This window comes from Capricornis sumatraensis, chromosome 2 (genome assembly GCF_032405125.1).
Source record: "Capricornis sumatraensis isolate serow.1 chromosome 2, serow.2, whole genome shotgun sequence".
Lineage (NCBI taxonomy): Eukaryota > Metazoa > Chordata > Mammalia > Artiodactyla > Bovidae > Capricornis > Capricornis sumatraensis.
The window spans coordinates 206,537,595-206,557,110 of NC_091070.1; the positions used below are offsets into that span (position 1 = coordinate 206,537,595).

General features: G+C 37.8%; 1 protein-coding gene across 1 annotated transcript in view; it reads right to left on the bottom strand.

Moving 5' to 3' along the window:
* The window catches only part of RLF (RLF zinc finger), an 84,752-nt gene that overhangs the window by 30,483 nt on the left and 34,753 nt on the right, over window positions 1–19,516 (bottom strand). The window contains exons 2-5 of the mRNA XM_068964631.1: window positions 19,184–19,338; window positions 18,192–18,273; window positions 15,711–15,843; window positions 7,934–8,136 (exon numbers count right to left, since the gene is read on the bottom strand). Coding sequence (XP_068820732.1) covers window positions 7,934–8,136; window positions 15,711–15,843; window positions 18,192–18,273; window positions 19,184–19,338 — 573 coding nt within the window. The remainder of the gene's footprint in view (window positions 1–7,933; window positions 8,137–15,710; window positions 15,844–18,191; window positions 18,274–19,183; window positions 19,339–19,516) is intronic.

Below are 19,516 nucleotides of genomic sequence, written 5' to 3' on the forward strand. Positions count from 1 at the left end.
CCCCATGGGCAGAGGAGCCTGGCAGGCTACAGTCCATAGAGTCATAAGGAGTCAGACACGCCTGAAGCGACTGAGCACAACCATGAAAGTGACAGTAAAAGTGAGATCCAGATGCGCACTGAGTTCCAGGAAGAAGTTTCCTCAAAGTTATTCAAAAGAACTCTGGGGACTTCCCTGGCGATCAGTGCTAAGAATCCACCCTGAAACGTAGGGGACATGGGTTCGATCTCTGATGGGGAAGCTAAGATTCCACACGCTGCAGAACAAAGAAAGATCCTGCATGTCACAACTAAGACCCACTGCAGCCAAGTAAATAAAATAGTTAAAAAGTAAATTAATAAAAGAACTCTGCTTTAGGGGATAAATATTTAAATTGGCAAACCTTCCACTTCTTACATACAATCTACCTTTAGTATATTTTCTGAGTGTACATCTTATTCACCATATGACCATAAGGTTACATGAAGTAAATTATCCAGATTTTAATTACACACGTTATTATTCCTCATTCAGGATCCATCTTAATCTTATTTAAGCTACACCTGGAATTTCTATGCTCTTGTTTACCATTTCTTCTATTCCCAAACTGAATTCCCAGTGGGTCCTGTTTAAATGTATTTGCTCTGTTTATCATTTATATACCTAGTGACTATGTTAATTCCCAACAGTGTTAGACCAGTGAGTAAATCAGGTCCTGTTTGTCTTTGTCTTTTCCTTTTCTCATCAAGAGAAGAAACAAGCCTCGTAACCACATCAGACACTGAAGATGTAGTTCATTCAAGGATCAAGACTGAACCCGTACCTTATCTGTGCCAACAACTCCGCAGACAGATTTCTTGCTCTTCATAATAACAGAAGTGCTTCATGTTTAAAACAGCTTTATCCTTTATACTATATGTGGAAAACTTGATCTTTGCAAAGATTCTCTTTCTCAGTAATAAAAATATACAAATTCTGGCTTTGAAGCTGACTCCATCAATTAATCTTAATTGTGCCTGGCTAAATCTTCCCCAGCAGAGGTTTCCCATTACACACACGCATTATTGTGATACCCACAGGTGCCAACAGGTAAGTACTTTTATTCCCAGCTGTTGCTGAAGTTAATTTGACTCTCCTCCTGAATCAGAAGATGGCAAACGTGTATGTAACTTTGTTGCCTTAGAACATATGCTGATTTTAAACTCCAACTAATGAACATCAAGTGATTCACTGGTCTTTTTCCAAAGCAAATTTTAAAGATTTCTTTAATTGGGCTCTCACTTGCAAAAAATAGCATCACTGGATAAAAGACTAATTATAATGGTACCAGTGTTCCTTTAAAAATAATTTTATGAAGCGTGCCAAATGTTTTCACATCAACATAACTTAACAAATTAACCCCAAACATTATAAAAATATTTTAAGTTGCACCTATACATAAATGTATAAACATGAATGAAATGAAATACCACCAAAACGTTTCCTATGAAAACGTGACTCATCAGTGTTTACCAACTAGTAATAAGTTGTACAGTGTAAAAACAGCTGGCCAGACAGTCAGGAGATCTGAGTTCTAGCCTGGGCTTGGACTTAATAATTAGCTTAATGAAGGTAGGGCCTTGGAAACACTACCTCTTGGCCTCAGTCTCACCATTGATAAAACATGGAAGGTTAAACTAAATGATATTTAATGGTTGTAATACACTAGGAAATCTGAATCTTGCATAACAAAGGTCAGCAAACATTTTTTGTAAAGGGTGAGAGAAAATATTTTCAATGTTGCTGGTCAAATGGTCTTGGTAACAGCTATTCAGCTCTGCTTCTGTGGAGCTAAGCTAGTCACAGATAATAAACCAATGGGTGTGACTGTGTTCCAGTAAAACTTTATTTACAACAACAAACAGCAAGGTAGATCTGGTCCACAGGCCATAGTTTGCCAGTCCCTGTTGTAGAAAAACCAATTCATACTTCCAATAACCCAGTTCCTCATATTCTCAACAAATTTGTTGATATTTGTATAACCTCAGGAAGAAATCCTATTTTCTTTCCTTGTTATTAATAAACCAGGAAAGATTCGGCACAAAGTGTCCCATATTCTCCCTTCTTTGCCATCTCTGTCAGCAGCAGAACATTCCCTTTCTTCCAGACTCTCAAGGTCTCATGAATCTCTTGAAGGGATCTCTGTACGTTATCCTCTATTTTGGACCTGTCAGCAAGTCCCATTCTTTTTTCTCTTGCTAACTCCAATCTCTTCTCCTAAATCTATTTCTGTCTATGCTTCCTAAAACACTGTTTCAGTCATCTTACTTCCTATGTTCAAAACCATCCTAATTTCTACTGCATCAAAAGTTTGAATGCACTGCCGTTTCCGAGGCCTCACTTTTCCCTATCCAACAGGTCCCATTACTTCTCATAAGACCTCAACACCCACGCTTTTCCCCAGGCAAGGGGTTCTCTAGTGGTTCCCTACGAAGTGCACATTCATTTCTGTACCTTCACTATCACAGTTATCCCTAAACCATTCTTTTTACCTACATAAACCCCACCATTATTTCAAGGTCCAACTCAAGGACCAATTTTTATAAAGCCTTATAAAAGGCTCTACATCTCTCTACCAAGTTATTTCTACATAATCTCAAGGGAACTATCATATAGCTAAGTGTCTTACTACTGTTTCTGGAAACCAAACAAGGCCATACACACACTTTTGTATTTGCCAATACCTAATACAATGCTAAAAACAAAACAGGTTTCAAATAAACAAAGTCTGAGAGATTAAAGGAAAAGTTGTTATTATAGAAGAAGAATAAAATCCAAGGTCTAGCTATTTTGCTTCTGCTGAGTTCTTTTGGCATATATCAGGTGCTGAGACTAACCATTACTCCACCTTACTCTGATTAAGCTTCCCAACACATAATATTGCAGCTGTTATTAGAGGCAAGCAATCTTCCATCTCCTTACCCTTCCCAACATTTCAGTGGCTCTGTAGTACAGTCTGAAGTCAGGGAACATGATACCTCCAGCTTCGTTGTTCTTTCTCAAGACTTTTTGCTACTTGAGATTTTTCATGTTTCCATACAATTTTAGAATTCTTTGTTCTAATTTATGAAAAGTGCCACTGGCACTTGATAGGGTTTGCACTGAAATCTGTAGACTGCCATGAGTATGGTCTTTTTAACAGTAGTAATTCTTCCAATCCAGGAACACAGTGAATCTTTCCATCTGTGTCACCTTCCATTTCTTTCATGAGTGTCTTACAGTTTTCCTTTTTTTTTTTTTTTTTTAGAGTAAAACACTTTATTTCTTAAGGTCCATTTTAGATTCACAGCAAACTTGAGAGAAAGGTACAGAGATTTCCCACGTAGCCCCTATCACTGCCTCCCCGATTATCAGCATTCTCCTACTGGAGCATGACATGTGTTACAACTGATGAGACTACTTGACCAATCACAAGCACCCAGAGTCCATAGTTTACATTACAGTTCACTCTTGGTGTTGCACATTCTACGGGTTTGCACAAAGACACAGTGACATGTTTTATACATTATGTTATAGTACTGTGGTATTACACATATATTACAGTATAATTATGATATATTATATTATCACACAGAGTAGTTTAATGCCCTAAAATTCCCACTTGCTCCACCTAATCTTCCCTCCCTTCCTTTTCAGACTGGGTTCTTCAATTGGTAATATGCATTTAAACTTCCTCCAAGTGTTTTTATGGCTCAAGAGCTCATGTATTTTTAACACTGAATAATATTCTATTGTCTGGATGTACCACAGTTTAATTATCCATTCACCTGTGTGCTTAGTCGCTCAGTCGTGTCCGACTCTTTGCAACCCCATGAACTGTAGCCCACCAGGCTCCTCTGTTCCTGGGATTCTCCAGGCAAGAATACTAGAGTGGGTTGCCATTGCCTACTCCAGGGGGGTCTTATATTTTTCTGAATACAGGTATTTTCCTCCATACTTAAACTCATTCCAAGGTACTTTATTCTTTTTCATGTGACTATAAATGAGATTGTTTCAATTTATCTGACAGTGTTACTATATAGAAAGTGCAAGAGATTTCTGTATATTTATTTTGTATCCTAAACTCACGATGAACTTTACTGAACTCACTGATGAGCTCTAGTAGTTTTTTGGTGGTGTCTTTGGAACTTTCTATGTAAAACATCATGTCATCTGCAGACAGTGACAATTTTACTTCTTCCTTTTCAATTTGGATTCTTTTTTTTGTCTGACTACTCTGCAATGTGGGAGACTTGGGTTCGATCCCTGGGTTGGGAAGATCCCCTGGAGAAGGGAAAGGCTACCCACTCCAGTATTCTGGCCTGGAGAATTCCATGGACTCTACAGTCCATGGGGCCGCAAAGAGTCAGACATGTCTGAGTGACTTTCACTTCCACTCTGGCTAGAACTTCCAATACTATGTTGAATCAAAGTGGTAAAAGTGAACATCCTCATTCTATTCCTGATCTTAGAAGAAATGTTTTCAGTTTTTCACCATTGAGTATGACGTTAGCTGTGGGCTTGTCAGATATGGCCTTTGTTATGTTGAGGCATGTACCCTCTATTCACACTTTTTGAGTTTTTTATTTTTTTTTTATCACAAACAGATTTTGAATTTTGTCAAAGCCTTTTTTGCATCTACTGAGATTAACGTAATTCTTATTCAATTTAATGTGCTGAGTTACACTGACCAATTTGCAGATGTGTGCCTGCTTAGTCGCTCAGTTATCCCTGACTCTCTGCGACCCCATGGACTGTAGCCCACCAGGCTCCTCTGTCCATGGAATTCTCCAGGCAAGAATACTGGAGTAGGTTGCCATGCCCTCCTCCAGGAGATCTTCTCAACCCAGGGATCAACCCTGGGGTCTCCTGCATTGCAGGTGGATTCTTTACCAGCTGAGCTAACAGGGAAGCCCAGATATCAAACCATAATCACATCCCTGGGATAAATCCCACTTGATCATAGTACATGATCCTTTATTGTTGAATTCACTTTGCTAGTATTTCACTGGGAAGTTTTACATCTATGTTCATCAGTAATATTAACCCATAATTTTCTTTTTTCATGGTGTCTTTGTCTGGTTTTAGTATCAGGGTGATGCTGGCCTTGTGTAATGAATTTGAAGTATTTTTTCTTCTTAATTGTATTTATGTATTATTCTTGGCTGTGCCTGGGTTTTGTTGCTACACATGGGCTTCTCATTGTGGTGGCTTCTCTGTTGCAAAGCACAGGCTAAAGGGGACTGGGCTTCAGCAGTTGGATGTATGCAGGCTTAGCTGCCCCAAGGTGTGTGCAATCTTCCCAGACCAGGGATCAAACCAGTGTCTTCTGCATTGCCAGGTGGATTCTTAACCACTGGACCACCAGGGAAGTCCTGAAGTATCCCTTCCTCTACAAGATTTTAGAATAGTTTGAGGACAGTTATTAAGTCTTCTCTAACGTTTGGAACATTCACCTGTGAAGCCATCTTGACCTGGAGTTTTGTTTTTTAGGAGTTTTAAAAACTACTGACAATTTTATTACTGGTAATTGGTCTGTTCCTATTTTCTATTTCTTCCTGGTTCAGTGTAGGGAGAGGTAAATTTCTAGGAATTTGTCCATTTTTTCCAGGTTATCCATTTATTGGCATATAGCTGTCTGCAGTAATTTCTTATGATCTTTTTTATTTCCCTGGTGCCAGCTGTGAGCTCTCTTCATTTCTGAAATGATTTGGGCCCCCATTTTTTCTTGATGAGTCTGGCTAAAAGACATCAAATTTTGTTTATCTTTTCAAAGAACCAGCTTGTTGAAAGTTTCAATGATCTTTTCTATTTTTTTTTCTCTTTCATTTATTCCTGCTCTGATTCCTTATGATTTCTTCCCTTCACAGGTGAATGGGTTTTGTTTGCTAAGTTCCTTTAGGTGTAAAGTTAGGTTGTTTATTTGATATTTTTCTTCTTTCCTGAGGTAGGCTTGTATTGCTATAAAACTCCCTCTCAGGAGTGCTTTTGTAGTCGGCTTTAGTGATGTGGTAGGCAGGCACAAGGCACCAACCACAGCAGAATATGTTCAAGGAGAAAAACATTAAACAGCAAATTCAGAAAATTCATTTGAGAAATTATACTCAAAGGTGGGAGGAGAGAAGCGAGGTGATAGCTGAAAGAAGCATTTCTTCCTAAAAAATGGAAGATATAACAGCATAAGTGCTGCGAAGATGGTTACAAGCAGAGGGGAATTGATAACGCAGTAGAGAAAGGAGAGCTGCTGCAGCATCAGCCTTAGGGGACAAGAGCAGACGGGGTCTGACACAGAAGTCTAGGAGACTGCTGGCCTTTGTGGGGGGAAAGCAGATATAGTTTATCCTCAGAACAGAAGAGAAGGTGTAAATACATAAATGCAGGTAGGTCAATAGATGCCATGGAAATTCTCTTCCAACATTCCCAATTTCCTCAGGCAAAGAGGAAGAAAGCTCATCAGTGGGGACAGAGATGGGACAGAAGGTACTGTAGTATAGGATAAAAGAAAAAGTTAAGAGTATGAAATAGTAACCTCAGAGAGTGGGAGAGTGAACAGACTAAAGAAACATAGTGTGACTCAATTAAAGTAAATCAGTTGGCAGGTTTTTCCCCATCCAAACCACTAATGCAGGTAAAGATATTAAGGAGGTGGAGATGTAGGGATAATGAGGATACAGGTTAGTCAAATAAGTATAATTAAGGAAGAGACCAGCAGAGGAGTTGAGGGTATATGCAAAGGAGTGATAATAGTGATTGACTATGGAAAAGCAGGGTAAGGAGGGAAGTGAGTACACGAGAAGAGTGAAGGAGAGTGAAAAGCGGATAGGACCAATAGATTTGTTGGTCCTGGCGGAGTCTGTATATTAAAGTCTAAAGATAGGGGCTTCCTTTGTAGCTCAATGGTAAAGAATTCGCCTGCCAGTGCAAGAGACATGGGTTCCACCCCTGACCTGGGAGGGTCTCACGTGCCAAGGAACAGCTAAGCCTCACTCTTGAGCCCGTGTTCTAGAGGCTGGGAGCCACAACTGCTGGAACCTGCGCGTCCTTCAGCCCCAGCTCTGCAACGAGAGAGGCCACCGCAACGAGAAACCCGAGGACCACAACTAGAGTGGCCCCCACTCTCAGCAACTAGAGAAAAGCCCACGTAGCAACGAAGACCCAGCACAGCCAGAAAGAAACAAATAAACAAAACTATTAAACTGGAAAGACAGTTTCACTTGGAAAATAAGATATTTATAGCTGAAACTGTCATAAAAGTTTAAGAATCACTACAGCATAGAACCAGATCCTCGTGATTCCTTCATTTAACAAGAAAGTTCGGTGTAGAGGTAAAATGAGAACCCATATTAAGACCTGAATGGCAGATAAGAGAATTAAAGGCAGATGATGAAATATCTATTATTTTTCTCTGTATAATTTATCAAAAGACTAATTCCAACTTTTCTAAGGAAAACAATAATTCAGGCCAAAAACAACAACAACAACAAAAAACCGTTTGTCTGCTTACTGTTCAAAGTGTACCCATAAGTTCTAAAGTCCTATACTTCTCTGCTTACAGAGTTAAATGTATAAAGTAACTTAAGCTAACTGCCATTATCTTTAGTTTATCTCTTGATGCCACTATTAATAATGTCTACATTTCCCAGAGAAATTTAGTTTAAGAAGAAAAAGTGACTTTCACATTTAAACATTTCAAAACAAACCATCAGCCAAATTTATACGCATTTATCTGCATATTTTTAATTATCTACTTTTCAAATACACCTAAAAGACACAATTTTATATTCAATGTGCTGAACAGTTAAATATACAATTAAAATGGTACTTATCAGTAGCCTGACCCAAAAAAAGTCTTGGTTTTCATCTTGTCATGCAACAATTATTAAAATCTAATAAATTCATTGTATGAATGACAACAGCAGTTACTTGCTTTACCTACCTCCTTAATAGCATCTTCATTAGGAAGAATGGAACATAAGCATGTGATATAGGCTTGCTGAAAAGATGACACATTTGAAATTTCTTTAGATTCTGCACACAGTTTTGATAAAGCAGTAGCCTGGGGGATGCAGTTAGATTTCAACAAATGTTTTATTCGCATTTGCAGAAAGAAAGGTCCTTCTTGTGCAATCAATTTATTGACTAGAAAAAAGGAAAAATAAAACAGTTTGATAACACACCACATAACATTATCAAGGTTGTGAAGATGAAAGTTTGATATCTTTTGTTGTTGTTTGTTTTCAGCAGATAAAAGGTCAGTTGACATTACTGGAAGTTTATTCTGATCTCTGTACTCATTTAACAGAGCAAAGAGCAAAATAACATTGCTAATTATTCCCATATTACTTAGCAGTTTTATTTTGAACATCAAACCATTAAAAAAAATTTTTTTAACTCTATTTTTTAGCCATACCAAACGGCATGTGGGATCCCAGTTCCCTGGCCAAGGATTGAACCCGTGTCCCCCTGCATTGGAAGCATAGAGCCCCAAACACTGGACCACCAGGGAAATCCCACAAACACCAAACTTTTTAATAAAGCTACTACTAACATTTCACCAAAATTCATTCTTTCACTTTCTCCTCCCTCACATCCTGATAAGGATAGTAAGGAACAGTGAAATGAACTATAAACATAAGAACACGGAAAAATGAAGTATCCTGTGTAATATTAACAACTACCACTTAAACACTCATGAGGTACCAAGCTTTGAGTGTTTTCACACACCTCTCATTTATTCTTCACACCACCACCAAGGCAAGTATTGTTATCCCCGGTTTAAGGTTAGGAAAATCAATACTCAGAGAAATTAGGTAACTTGCCAAGGATTCCAAAGCCAGTGGTGGTCTTTCCTCTAAACCAGGCATTTCTCAAAGTGTGTTCCACCGAGCAAAAGACCTGAGAGATAGTCCTAGAAAAAAAAGGGATTCCTTGGTCAAATCTCTGAACAGTCCTGCAATGAAGAAAACTGTTCACTCTTATTTAAACCCAATGTTACCCAAACTGATTTGACCAGAGAACCCTTTTACACATATCATTAACACGACATAAAAGTCCATGTTCCTGGTTCAGTACACACTTTGGAAAATGCTGCTCGGAGCAGTACTCACATTGATTTGTACAGTGTTGTGAACAAGCCCTTGATTTATAAATAGTAAACATTCAACAAGTGTGTGGCACTGTTACACAGTATTATTCAAAGAACAGAGGTGGGAATGTGCACGTTCAGGTGAGTGGCAAGCGAGATGGTTCACCTAACACAGTGTTTCTGCAACTTGAAAGTGCTTCTGAATCACCAGGGAAATCCTATTAAAATGCAGATTCTAATTCAGCAGGTCTGGAATGGGATCTGAGATTGCGCTTTTCTAATAAGCCTCACAGATAATATCCCTGCTACTAGGCCTACAGGCCACATGTTGAACAGAAATCGTTAAAATTAATGATAAACCACCAGGGTTGGGGGAACCATTGGCCCAATCTTAACTATGTATGAGAATCAACTGTAGAGATTTTAAATTTTTCTTTTAAAAAAAATAGGTAACATTATACATGCAAATGACACAAAAGTCAAAAGGCACACAAAAAGATGTATAGTTAAAAGTTGTCTCCCTTCTACTCTGACTCCAGTCTCTTAGTCTCTTTCCTCAAGAAACAATAATCATTTTTGTTTATCCTTCCAGTACAGTTCGGAGAAGGCAATGGCACCCCACTCCAGTACTCTTGCCTGGAAAATCCCAGGGACAGGGGAGCCTGTGGGCTGCCGTCTATGGGGTCGCACAGAGTCAAACACGACTGAAGTGACTTAGCAGCAGCAGCCAGTACAGTTTGTTCATCCTTCTGAGTACAGAAGACCGATTTCTTTTCCTATTTAATATATCATACAGGTCATTCTATCACATCACTGTACACTGAGAGCTCAATACTTTTAACAAGTGTGTTTATTCCACTGTACAGATCAAATATAACTAATTTAACCAATCCCCTCCTGATAAACTTGCAAGTTGTTTCCAATCTTTGGCAACTGTCAATAATGCTACAATTTACATCCCTGTACAGAGACCATTTCACAATGCAAGGCTGTATCTATAGAAAAAAATTCCCAGAAGTGAAACTGTTGCCAGGTGGATGTGCAGAGATTGTACCAATTTATACTCCCAGCACACATCCGTGGAAGGGGCTTGTTTCCTGTGGCACTTCAGAAAGGTCAGTATTCAGAGGTTCAACTCTGGAGATTCTGATTTAGTAGATGGAGCCTGGACCTGGGATATGTGTCTGTGTGTTCTGGCTTTAAATTCCACAGATACTTTAATACACAGTCAAGGTCAAAAGGCATGGACAGAAAATAGATCACTTGCATTTGGACTTCTTTATTTTAGTCCCACAAGCACTAAATTCCACAAAATGAACTCACAATCATATCTCAAAGAGCTCCTCATTCCTTACTTCTATTTTCAGTAATGGTATTCTCTCAATTTTTTTAAAAAGTGAAATTCTGGCATTACCCTTCCTTGCCAACTCCTTTCCTAAGAAAATCAACTTAGTTACCGTGTCCTAGCAATTCTTTTAAAAATTCTCTCCAACCTAATTACTTCATGTTATTTCTTGCCACATCTGTCCCCTCCATCCTAAACCCCCTAATATCAGATTATGCTCCATTTATCTACTTTATCAAGTATATGCATTTTCACAAATCTCACACCTGAAAACAGGTATGTTAGCTATACCACTCAACCACTCTAAATTCCTGTAACATTTTACTTATTTTACACTTATTTTTCTCTTTACATATAGTAATAAATGACCAGAGTATATAAAGGTCAAGATCTTAGATTTTGGAATCAATTAACTGAGGCCAAATCATGACTCTCATACATACTAGTTGTGAGGCCCTTGGACAAATTAGACCTTCCTGAGTCTCAAGTTTCTTTAACTATGAAAAGACTGCCTCACAGAGATGAAGGATCATAAACGAAATACCAGAATGCAAGTAAGACACGGAACACAGTGGCCAGGCAGAATGAATGCTCAATACTACTTGCTTTTCTTTGACTCTGATATCTACATTATACTATCAGCAATTTGAGGACAAATACTGTGTCTTGTTAACTTTTGGATAAAACCATGTATTTAGAAACCAAATGGTTATCACTTTTAATCAATCAAAATCCTTTAAATATTTCCTCACCTGGGCTCAAATTCTGTCTCCACAATTTTAACTATATGGCCTTGCCCATGTGTAATCTCTTGCCTGTTGAACGGATTAAATGAGACAGAAAACACAGTGCCCATCACATAACAGGCACGCTATAAATCACAGCTATTACTTCTATGAGGTAAAACTACTTTACTCAATATATTACAGTCACAGTTAAACCACTATATTAATTTTTAACAGAGATCAAAGCTGCATTTTAAAAACACTTTATGTTAAAATCAATCCTTACTTAACTGTACTTTTAAAAAGGAATCCATACATACACTTCAATATTTAAAACGACACAATAAAGTGTACACTAAGAAGTCTCACTCCCAATTGTGTTCCCTTCTGTGTTCATTTTTCAAACATTTTAATACAAAAAATGTTTAACCATATAGCCTCTCCTCCAGCTAGATTCAACAACTGAACCATTTTGCCATATTTCTTTGTCTAGTTTTTCTTTTTCTGAGCCACTTAAAAGTAAGTTGTAAACATCATGACGGTTTACCTCCTATATACTTCAACATGTAATAAATTGTAACATTTAAGGTCCAGTGAAAAATTATCTTTGCCTTTTTTAACAGAAGAGTGCTGTTTGTTTGCTTATTTTACAGAAGGCTCAGGTGACACATGACAAGTCATACAATGGCTTTAGAGGTATGTGGTAGAAGGGAAACAACAGACTGGGGTGGGAAGAAAAACCACCAGGAAGAAGTAAGAGCTGGCGGGTTCCTTCTCTACTAGATTGAGGGGAGGAAGTTACTGCCTCTGAACAATTAGGATGGCTCTCTTCCCTCAACCCTTAGTAGGGAGAGAAATAAAAGAGCCAAAGCCTATTATTTGGCCCTCCTGAGTCTCAAGAAAAATAAGGAAAAGCCAGTGTTTTGATGTCATGAATTAAGAGGGGAGGAGGATGCTGGGGAAGGCACAAGTCAGTTGGAAAAACTGACAGATACCAGATGGCAGCTCTGGGTTTCCTCTAGCACAGTGAAACGGGGTCTCCAAGGTTGATGGGCCTGAGGACTTTTGAGCTGTGGGTTGCTGCCATCACCACTGGAAGTATGGGTAGTTTGTGGGCACTGAGGCTCAGGCCAGGAACCACTAGGGGGACCTTGGCTGGGCTTGGTCTTGCCATCTCTACATTTTGTGGTAGGCTGCTAGGGTGGCCTGGGGTAAACCCCAGGCCATACCTGGGTGGGAGGACTTGTTCATTTCCCTGCCCATCAGGCCAGGCAAAAGTGTTAACAACTGGTACATATTACATGCTTCAGTAAAAAACGTCTTTTTTTTGGCGCGGGGGGGTGGGGGGGGGGCGGCGGGGAGGGGGGAGGGCGCAGGTGCGGGGGTGTGAAAGTGAAAGCCACTCAGTCCTGTCAGACTCTTAGTGACCCCATGGACTATACAGTCCATGGAATTCTCTAGGACAGAATACTGGAGTGGATAGCCTTTCCCTTTTCCAGGGCATCTTCCCAATCCAGGGATCAAACCCAGGTCTCGCACATTGCAGGCAGATTCTTTACCAGCTGAGCCACAAAGGAAACCCTTTTTTTTGAGGGGCAGGAGAGGGGGCAGTAGTAAATTTGAGACTTCATGGCAGGAAAAATAAAAATCTAATGCACCTTTTTTTTTAATTCAAAAAACTAAACCAAAAGGCATTTACTCAGTTACTTGGAAGTTAAAAATTTTATTTTTAATGTTTCTGATTAATACACTACTGAAAAACAGCAATTAATGAAATGATAGTCACTGCTCTCAAGCATCAAATGTGTTAATATCTGGGCTGCAAGGGCAATGAAGCTACACAGGAGGCTTTCTAAATCTGTTGATCTGAAATTAGTAAGGGCCAGTTGCAAAAGCAAGCAGGTCACAGGCTGCTCACCACTTACATTGTGGTTCTCAGAAAAATTCCTTACATATGTAGGTATCCTATACCCATTCAGAATTTTACAGAATATACAGGATACCATCGTTTTTTTCTATGTAAAAAAAAAAACAAAAACTGAGTACTATTAATTCCAGAGGTAGGAGGGTGAAATATTTGATTAGTTACATCAGGAAAAATAAATGAGGGACATTTAATGCAATTCCATCTCTTCCCTCTGGGGCTTGAACCTGTCTACAAAGGTCATGCACTCTTTACTCCTGGATCCTTCTCTGGGAATCTGCTAATTCTAGGATCCTTTTGCAACTATTTGGTGTTGTCCTCTAATTTTTCTTTTTTTAACTTCCCAGGTGGCAGTAGTGGTAAACATCCCTCCTGCCAATGCAATTTTTAATAATGATAAAGGCAAACACTGAGCGTCTACTTGCCTATATTTACAAAAGGATGCCATTTATCAAGAATCTCAACATAAAACATATATACAAATCTATTTTCTATTTAACAGGTCTTTTTTTCCTTAATAGTATAACTGATAAGCAGTAGAATTATCAGAGATAAGGAACCAAGAGAAAATCTAAGCGCTCTTATTATCAATCATCTCACTATAAAGAAAAACCCAAATAACATGCATACAATAGGTTATCAAACTTGGGGAATGAGTAAGTTGACTGAAATATTTTAAGACATGTCTCCATGCTAAGTAGCTTCGGTTCAGTTCAGTTCAGTTCAGTTCAGTCACTCAGTTGTGTCTGACTCTTTGCGACCCCATGAATCGCAGCATGCCAGGCATCCCTGTCCATCACCAACTCCCGGAGTTCACTCAGACTCACGTCCATCGACCCGTGATGCCATCCAGCCATCTCATCCTCTGTCCTCCCCTTCTCCTCCTGCCCCCAATCCCTCCCAGCATCAGAGTCTTTTCCAGTGAGTCAACTCTTCGCATGAGGTGGCCAAAGTACTGGAGTTTCAGCTTTAGCATCATTCCTTCCAAAGAAATCCCAGGGTTGATCTCCTTCAGAATGGACTGGTTGGATCTCCTTGCAGTCCAAGGGACTCTCAAGAGTCTCCTCCAACACCACAGTTCAAACTCATCAATTCTTCGGTGCTCAGCCTCCTTCACAGTCCAACTCTCACATCCATGCATGACCACAGGAAAAACCATAGCCTTGACTAGAAGACCTTAGTCGGCAAAGTAATGTCTCTGCTTTTGAATATACTATCTAGGCTGGTCATAAATTTTCTTCCAAGGAGTAAGCGTCTTTTAATTTCATGGCTGCAGTCACCATCTGCAGTGATTTTGGAGCCCCAAAAAATAAAGTCTGACACTGTTTCCACTGTTTCCCCATCTATTTCCCATGAAGTGATGGGACCGGATGCCATGATCTTCATTTTCTGAATGCTGAGCTTGAAGCCAACTTTTTCACTCTCCTCTTTCACTTTCATCAAGAGGCTTTTTTTAGCTCCTCTTCACTTTCTGCCATAAGGGTGGTGTCATCTGCATCTCTGAGGTGATTGATATTTCTCCCGGCAATATGGATTCCAGCTTGTGTTTCTTCCAGTCCAGCGTTTCTCATGATGTACTCCTCATATAAGTTAAATAAGCAGGGTGACAATATACAGCCTTGACATACTCCTTTTCCTATTTGGAACCAGTCTGTTGTTCCATGTCCAGTTCTAACTGTTGCTTCCTGACCTGCATACAGATTTCTCAAGAGGCAGGTTAGGTGGTCTGGTATTCCCATCTCTTTCAGAATTTTCCACAGTTGTGCCCATTTCTTTGTGACCTTAGGGACTATAGCCCACCAGGCTCCTGTGACCATGGGATTCTCTAGCAAGGAATATTGGAGTTGGTTGCCATGGGGGATCTTCCTGACCCAGGATCAAACTCTTGTCTCTTACGTCTCCTGCGTTGGCAGGTTCTTTATCATTAATGCCACCAGGGAGGCCCATATTTTAAGACATCAACATACAAAAGGCCTGAGGCTTGAACTAAAGATATATCAAAAGCATAAAGAAAAACTGTTTTGAAACTCATTCTTATTCCAGAAACATACATAACAAAGATGTGATCCTTGTTAATTTTCTACTAACTTAAAGCAAACAAAATCATAAATGTTGGACATGTAAAATGAGATATTTTGTGCATCTAAATGGAAACATCAACCCAAATCCATAAATCTGTTGGTCTTCAACTGATAATTTTACATGAAAATTTTCTTCTTTGTGTATCTCTATAAAATGCTAAATTCCAATGTTTCTTAAATCTAAAATAAAGAGTAATTTTCTGTCATAGTCCTCAGCTCTAGTAACCAGTAAACAAAATATAAGCAAAGCTCTACTATATACCAAGGACTAGAAGCAGATTATTAATTTCTATCACAGGAGCTCTGTATAAACATTGTTATTCAAAGCAATATTTAAAAACAAGTACAAAGGGATACTTTTAAAACTCTAGGTTAAAATTCAAGAATCTTTAAACAAAACATTAAGTGCTAATGGTTAGTTTTTACTATTCAAAGGAGACCAGAATGACTGGTTATTTCACACAGGTGACATCCACAAAATTTTAACCCATAAAATTTTTAATTCTCTTAGAACTAAATCCTCCTTCAGTAGTCAGTATAGTTTTAAGCTTACCTTCTTCTGTTTCTACTGGCTGTTGAGACAAAATTTTAAGAAGAACAGGATTTTTCCACACGCCTTCCTTGGTAACATGAACCAGTATTTGTAGGTTATTATTCCCAAATTCCAATAATGCATCATGTGACTCCTAAAAAAAAAAAAAAAGCATATCCAGAAAACAGGCAATATAAAGTCTTTTTGCCTTTTCAATATATCTGAAAGTCTATGAAAAGTCCTGTATCTTGGATTTCCTAAAAATAAATAAGCAAGAGGAAAAAAAATAGCTATCCTCAAAGTTTTATGGAATTCTGCTGCTGCGTTTAAATAATGAAACTAGGGCATTTTCACTAAGTTAAAGAGTACCTTTAAAATGTTTTCTTGAATTCTCCTATGTAAAATTATCACTACAATTCAATTTACATCCTTGAATTACTAAATTATTTTAAGGTCACTGGCACAGCTTTCTTTTAAAAGATTCTGCAGTATTCACATAGGCAACCTATTCCTTCTAACATAAGCATGACAATGATATCTATTGTTATATATCTTTTTAATTGTTTAAATTCTTCTATCAAAAGACTTTTTAAATGACAGATGGCTCCAGGGACTTTCAATGCAGGGACCACAGGTTCAATCTCTGGTTCGGAAACTAAGATTCCACAAGCTGAGCAGCATGACCAAATAAACAAATAAAGACAAAAAGATTTTAAATAACCTCAAATAGAGTCTTCAAAAACTATTGTGGAATTTTTAAAATAATTTCTTGTTTAAGGTAAAACTATCCAAAGTCCACATCTTGAAATCTACAATATAGAAATACAAGTGGAAGATGTTCACTCTAGCATTATTTACAATAAACAGCAAAGAGATCTGGCCAAATAATTTATGGTGCAGCCACATAACAGAATCCCAGGCAGTCATCAAGGAAGATGCAATCCTAGATATACGCAATCCTAGACATATGTCCATGATAAGATCATTAAGTTAGAAAGGTTGCAAAAGATAGGATCTCATTTTTGTTTATTTAAAACTCCATTTCAGAATGTATTTTTATATCCATAAAGAAAAGGTCTGGAAGGGTTACACAAGCTGTAAATAGTGGTTGAGAATGCTCTCTGTGGCCTGCCTGGTAAAACTATTCTCTTCCCAAAGGTATCCTCAAAACATATCCTGATGCCTTATCCATTTTTACCTAAAATAAGAAAACTTCCATTGTTCAAAATTTATATTTCTACAGGGATTGTGTCAGATTTATCTGTACCTCTACTGTATTTATTTTATTGAACACATATTCAGAAATGTGAATATATATATCCTAAATTGTCTGACAAATATTTTAACAAAGTTGTACAGGCAGGCAGGAAGGCCATTATAGGGATTAGAACATGCCAAGAACATGACAAAATTCTTCTTAAACAGAAAATCTAAACAGTAACAATTATGCAGGAGTTGGCGATGGACAGGGAAGCCTGGCATGCTGCAGTCCACGGGGTCGCAAAGAGTCAGACAGGACTGAACTGAACTGAACATTGTATCATTTCGTTTCGGATTATACAGTCAAGAAGAAAGAAATTTTCAAATAATGAGGTGTGTCTGTTAACACACAAACCTTGGCTTATGCCTGCATGAAACAGGTCCAGGCTACTATGGCATTTGTGTCCTTGAGAAAACAGTTAAACAAAGCAAGTTCTAGGTATAAATCTAGGTGTTAACTTTAGGCAAGTTAATTCACCTCTCTATGCCTGCCTCCCTATTTATAAATTGTGGTTCAAATGATCTCTATGTTATATAAGGTTTGCAATTTGATTAAAACATACAAAATGTAAAAACAGTGTAGAGCACTGACTGCCACATAATTAATGATAATAACTGAATAATAGCTTTTTTACTGTTTTCTTTAAACAGTTTTTCTATCTTTACTGCTAACAGGCAAATTTGCTTTCTATTGCTGGCAGTACACTTGCTTTTTTTCTCCTACCTTACTCTCCTCTCCCCAACTTGCTATTTTCTGATCTGCTCATCTGAGAATGCTTATTATCAAGCCAACAGATGAACTAACATAGCTCTCCTGTAAGTAAGATGCATGAACAGAATCCCTGATGACTACTTTTAATTGTTAGCATTATAAATCCCTGAAATTTTAGGGGAAATTATTAGATAAATGTACCATGAATGAACCAAATAATATTACATAATAAACATATATAATTTTATATTATAATAGATTTATTCTAAAATTTTGTTTCTGAAGAATGAAAAATTTTTGTTGCCTTTTAAGCTATGTAAAGACTAACAAAACCAAATGAAAGGAAAAAACCCAATAATTTTTAGGATACTCTCTTCATCTGGAAGGCCTCCTTCTCATTCCATGAACTAAATACAATAGATAATGAACCTGTTTTTGTTGTAAGTTTCCAATTTCAGTTTGCTGGGAGAAATTAACTAGGTGTCTTGGATATCCAAACAGAGACCTTTTCTGAGGCCAAATCAACCCACCTGTAAAGACTGAAGGAAGAGTACCCAGGCTTCACATGGCAGTTCACTTTCAGACACTGAAAGCAGTAATTCAAAACAACTCCTAGAATATGAAAAACTAAGTCAGTATATAACACTGGTTATAGTCATAATCAAGTACAGTATGACAGTGATTCAATATACATTTTAGATTTATTTATAGACTATTTCAAATTTGTTTTTTACTCTTCAAAACTTTATTCAACATTGTTATATTATTAACTTTACAACTTTAAAAAAGAGAAAAAAGAAAAACTATGAAGCTTTAGAGAAGGAATAACAGGATTGTAAAACAAGGAATGTTTCTGTTCCAAAAAAAAGTATGATGTTAGAGGTCTGGGATTTTGGAAAATAGGAAAGAAAAGTTAAGACCACAGAAAAGTAAAATCGATCACCCAGACTAAAATTTATCCTACCAACAATCTGTAAACTGAATCAAGATGATTTCAGAACTAAAAACTAACAGCTGTTATATTTTTCACTCTGCAGATAAAATGCATTAAAGGTGTAATTCTGTCTGCTTTAGGCAGTCAGGTATTAAAATATCAACTCAATCATTACGGGTTCTCAGGGTGGTAATTTTATACTGTGCCCTGAGACTTTCTGCTAGTAAAATGCAAATAATACAACTGCGGTGCAGAATTTCACAGTAATTCCCTAAAAGACCACTACACCTTCCAGATACTCTGTCGCTTCAGTTGATCTATACCTAAGGACAGAAAGAAAAGGACAGTTATCAATCTAAGCCTGAGTAGAAAAAGAGACTCTAGGGGCAGTTAAATATTACGCTGCTTGGCTGCAGTTTCACGTATACTTGTCTCCTGAAGATGGGTATATAAAGGGGTCAGAGCAAAGGAAATTTCATTCAAAGGTATGACTCTTTAAACAATGTGATGCCATAGTAAAGAGAAGTCAGGCAAACATTACAACCAAAAATACTCAATTTTAAAAGTGATTTAAGTTCTCAAACTTACAGGACTAATCTGCCAAGCACTAAGAGGACATCTTCACACTCAGTAGTTAAATATGGGCGAGCACTGGCAAAGCTTTGGATGGCAAGTCGATATACCTCCAGGAGATACACAATATGTTCTGATGCATTCTTGTTGCTTGCATACTGCAACAAGGTCTAAAAAATAAAGTTTTAATTATTTAACAAATAAAGACAATGAAACAAACAAGACTATCTTTGTTCTCAAATGCACTACCCCTTCCCTTTTTTCTAACAGATGCATACACCTTTTATTTGGCACTAGTCTGTGGAGAGAATTCTATTTTCATCACTTAATGAATTATTTCTGTTGAAT